At 34.0% G+C, this 3,455-nt stretch overlaps 1 protein-coding gene across 3 annotated transcripts in view; it reads right to left on the bottom strand.

Moving 5' to 3' along the window:
• LOC106868416 (pro-neuregulin-1, membrane-bound isoform-like) overlaps window positions 1-2,891 on the bottom strand; it is a 258,580-nt gene extending 255,689 nt beyond the window's left edge. For 2 of the 3 annotated variants that reach the window (XM_014913660.3, XM_014913661.3), the window contains exon 1: window positions 1,422-2,891. In XM_014913660.3, coding sequence (XP_014769146.1) covers window positions 1,422-1,875 — 454 coding nt within the window. In that variant the 5' untranslated portion in view covers window positions 1,876-2,891. Of the gene's footprint in view, window positions 1-495; window positions 647-1,421 lie in introns of those variants that run through there. The other variant, XM_089348969.1, reaches the window with a different exon arrangement.
• Between the last annotated feature and the right edge of the window lie 564 nt (window positions 2,892-3,455).

The raw sequence follows: 3,455 nt of genomic DNA, 5'->3' as shown, positions 1-3,455 counted from the left end.
TATATATATATATATATATATATATATATATATACATGCACCCACATGTATGTATTTACGCACACACACGCACACACATCTATGTATAAATATATATTGGCATGCATGTGATACATACATATATATATACACACGTACGCACATGTTTATATACGGTTGACTGTGTTATTTTATGCTCACGCTTACATACATCAGAAATTAATACATTTGCACATTTGTAGAGTTGTGTTGAAGGACATATATCCGTGCAACAAACAACATTAATATGTAGACATTAATTAATTACGAATTAAATTAATTATATAAACATGTATGTATGTATGTATGTATGTATGTGTATGTATATATATATATATATATATATATATATATATATATATATATATATATATATATATATGCGTAAATGTATGTGTACATTATGTATGTGAATGCATTCATAATGATGTAAAAGAAAAAGAGGTAGAAAAAAAATGCCCCTATTCTTGTACTTACAGAGGACACACGTGCCGAAAAATACACGAACATTTGTTTTCTTGCGAATGGTTATACATCGTTTGGACAAAAAAAAAGTATTTATATTCGAAATGTTAACACACACACACACACACACACACACACACACACACATTCGTTACATGTATATCATTCAGGCCATGTCAAATTTAACATACGCATTATGTGTATATACATGTGTTTTTATTATTGTATGTCTATACTAGAACACACATGCACATATTTGTGTATGTTAATCAGTTGTTTGGACCATACCCCATTTTATGTAAAACGTTTCATCAAACTTCTTGTCTGTTCTTATAACAATACGTATACTTATTTATGCAAAACAAGAGGGAGAGAGAGAGAGAGAGAGAGAGAGAGAGAGAGAGAGAGAGAGAGAAAGTAAGGAGATAGATAGACCAATATATAGATATATATATACACTTTGGTGCCCCAGTATGGCAACAACCTTAGGGCTGAAACAAAAGAATAAATATATATATGTATGCACGTGTATGTATATATATATATATAAAATACACATGTATGTATACATAAACAGAGATAGAAAAATAGACATAGGGATTGAAAGATAGATAGATAGATAGATAGATAGATAGATAGGTTAAACGAACGATATATTAATAAAAAATATCTGCTGCAACTAAAAGATGTTTACCTTTAAAAGATATAAATGAACTAAAAAAATAAAAGAAAAAAGTAATCAATCAAAAACAACATGCAACACCAACAAGAATAACAAGAACAAGGAACAGTCATCAGCAGGTTAATGTTCTGACTTGTTCGCTCCACTGCAACAGAAATGATGTTTATATAAAGTTCTGAAAACAATGTTTTGCTTTCTTTGTTGGTTTGCAAAGGTAATATTGCCACCCGCCCCATCATCAGTGCGTAACACTTACCTGAATTGCTTATTATCCTTCTAAGTTTACGGTTGTGTATTTTCGTAGAATCGATCGGTGGTGTTATCATGGTATAATATGTGTCTTTGTAAGCTATCAAAAAAAACAGGCGTTTATCACCTTTCCTAAGTGTATATATACAGGCGTCCTGTTGATTTGATTTTGGTAGATTTACTAATAATTCCGACCTGGATGTCACTTTTTTCTTGCCTTTAAGTACTCTCCTTACGGTGATGGTAATATTGTCCTGGCCGGTTCCGTAAGAGTTAACATTCAAGCTATTCACTTTCACGTTTGACGGGGCTTTCTTGATTGTGCCCTCGCAAATCACATCTGCTATGCGTGTTAACGGAGGAAGAGTCGATCCGATATTAACAGGGCATATCAGAGACATTACTGGTAGTAAGCGAAGCAAGACTCCGAAAAGAACAGTTTCGAATACAATCAACTTCATCTCTTGTTAATAGCCGTCCTATGAAATATCTGTTTTTATTTCTTTATTTATATTTATATATTTAATTTTTTTTTTTCAAAATATCGCCTCGGGAGATGGTCCGCGGTGTGCGGCGAACGCTGTCATGTTTGTAATATTACCGGAAAACACGCTAGACCTAGCATGGGGCGTTGTATTTGTGACGTCAACGCACTTTTCACTTGAGGCTCATGATTGAAGGAGATTCGGAAATTTATCTAAATTTTGTAAGAATAGACCATATAAGGTTTTTGCTACTTCCTGTGATTATGATTGATTTCCTCAGATGTGGTAATTAAGGTACGACAACGTTTGTAAAACGGATTAATGCAGTAAGAGACATTGAGAGAAATTGACGGAGAGACGGAGAGAGAGAAAGAGAGAAAGAGAGAAAGAGGGTGGATTAAAAAGAAAAAGGGAGGGATAGAGAAAAAGAAGTTCTCAGATAAATAAGCAAATAAATGAAACAGAAAAGTTTGAAGATAGATAGATAAATGGATAGGTAGGTAGAGAGACAGGAAGGTAAGTAGAAAAGTATTGATATCTTGAAGAAGAAAGTGTCAGTTATAAAGTGAAAGAAATAAAACACAGCAGCATTATACGCACATAGTGGAGAAAGAAAGAAAGCAAGAGAGAAAGAGAAGGAAAGATAGGAGGTAAAGAAAGAGGGGGGGGGGGGAGAAAAAGAAAGACAGAAAGAAAGAAAAAATAAGGAATCTGTGAAAGAGACAGAGAACGGTGGAGGGCGAAATATATATATATATAAAAAAAAAAAAATGAAATCAGAGTGCAAGAGAAAGAAAGAAAAAATAGTAAGAACGAGAATGACAGAGTGGAGACAGGGCGAGTGGTTAATTTACTATTTCCATAGACGCCAAATCTACAATAACTCCGAAGCCTCCTGGTATAGTTGCTATAACAGTTGCGATACTACTGCCGATGTCTCTGTTATCGGCGTTGTTTTTTCTTGTTGGTGTTGTTTGGTCTTTTACTTTCTTTTTCTGAAGGAAAAAAATTATATACTATATATATACTATATATATATATATATATATATATATATATATATATATAGTGAGAGATATGTATGTGAGTATGTGTGTGTGTATATATATATATGTATATATATATATATCCTCAAGAGGAGGGACCACCTTATGCTGTATATATTGAGGGCTTACTGACGAAGAGAGCGAAGCTGTAAGGTAAATAGGGCTCCGGTAAATCACGAAAGAGTTAAAATAACAAGGCAGGCATGATTTTTGTTTGTTTTTGTTGTTTACTTTACTTTTCTTGGTACTGTTTTTTTCTTCTCCCCCTTTTTTTCTTTTTCTTTTGGTCATAGTACTAGCAGTGATGGTGGTGGTAGTGGTGGTGGTGGTGATGAGGCAAGCCTTGCCTGAAGGCGGAGAAAAAAATTGACACTCCCGATAGTGGGCGTGACACTTGTGCGACCAGTACATGAATGAAATACATCGCACTTCTAACCCAAATTACAGAACAGGCCACACACATAAAGTTGACGGGCGGCCACATCCGACAACCATATTCCTTCTTTTCCT

This window comes from Octopus bimaculoides, chromosome 3 (genome assembly GCF_046866305.1).
Source record: "Octopus bimaculoides isolate indiv1 chromosome 3, ASM4686630v1, whole genome shotgun sequence".
NCBI lineage: Eukaryota > Metazoa > Mollusca > Cephalopoda > Octopoda > Octopodidae > Octopus > Octopus bimaculoides.
This window is presented reverse-complemented; position numbering and strand designations above follow the sequence as displayed.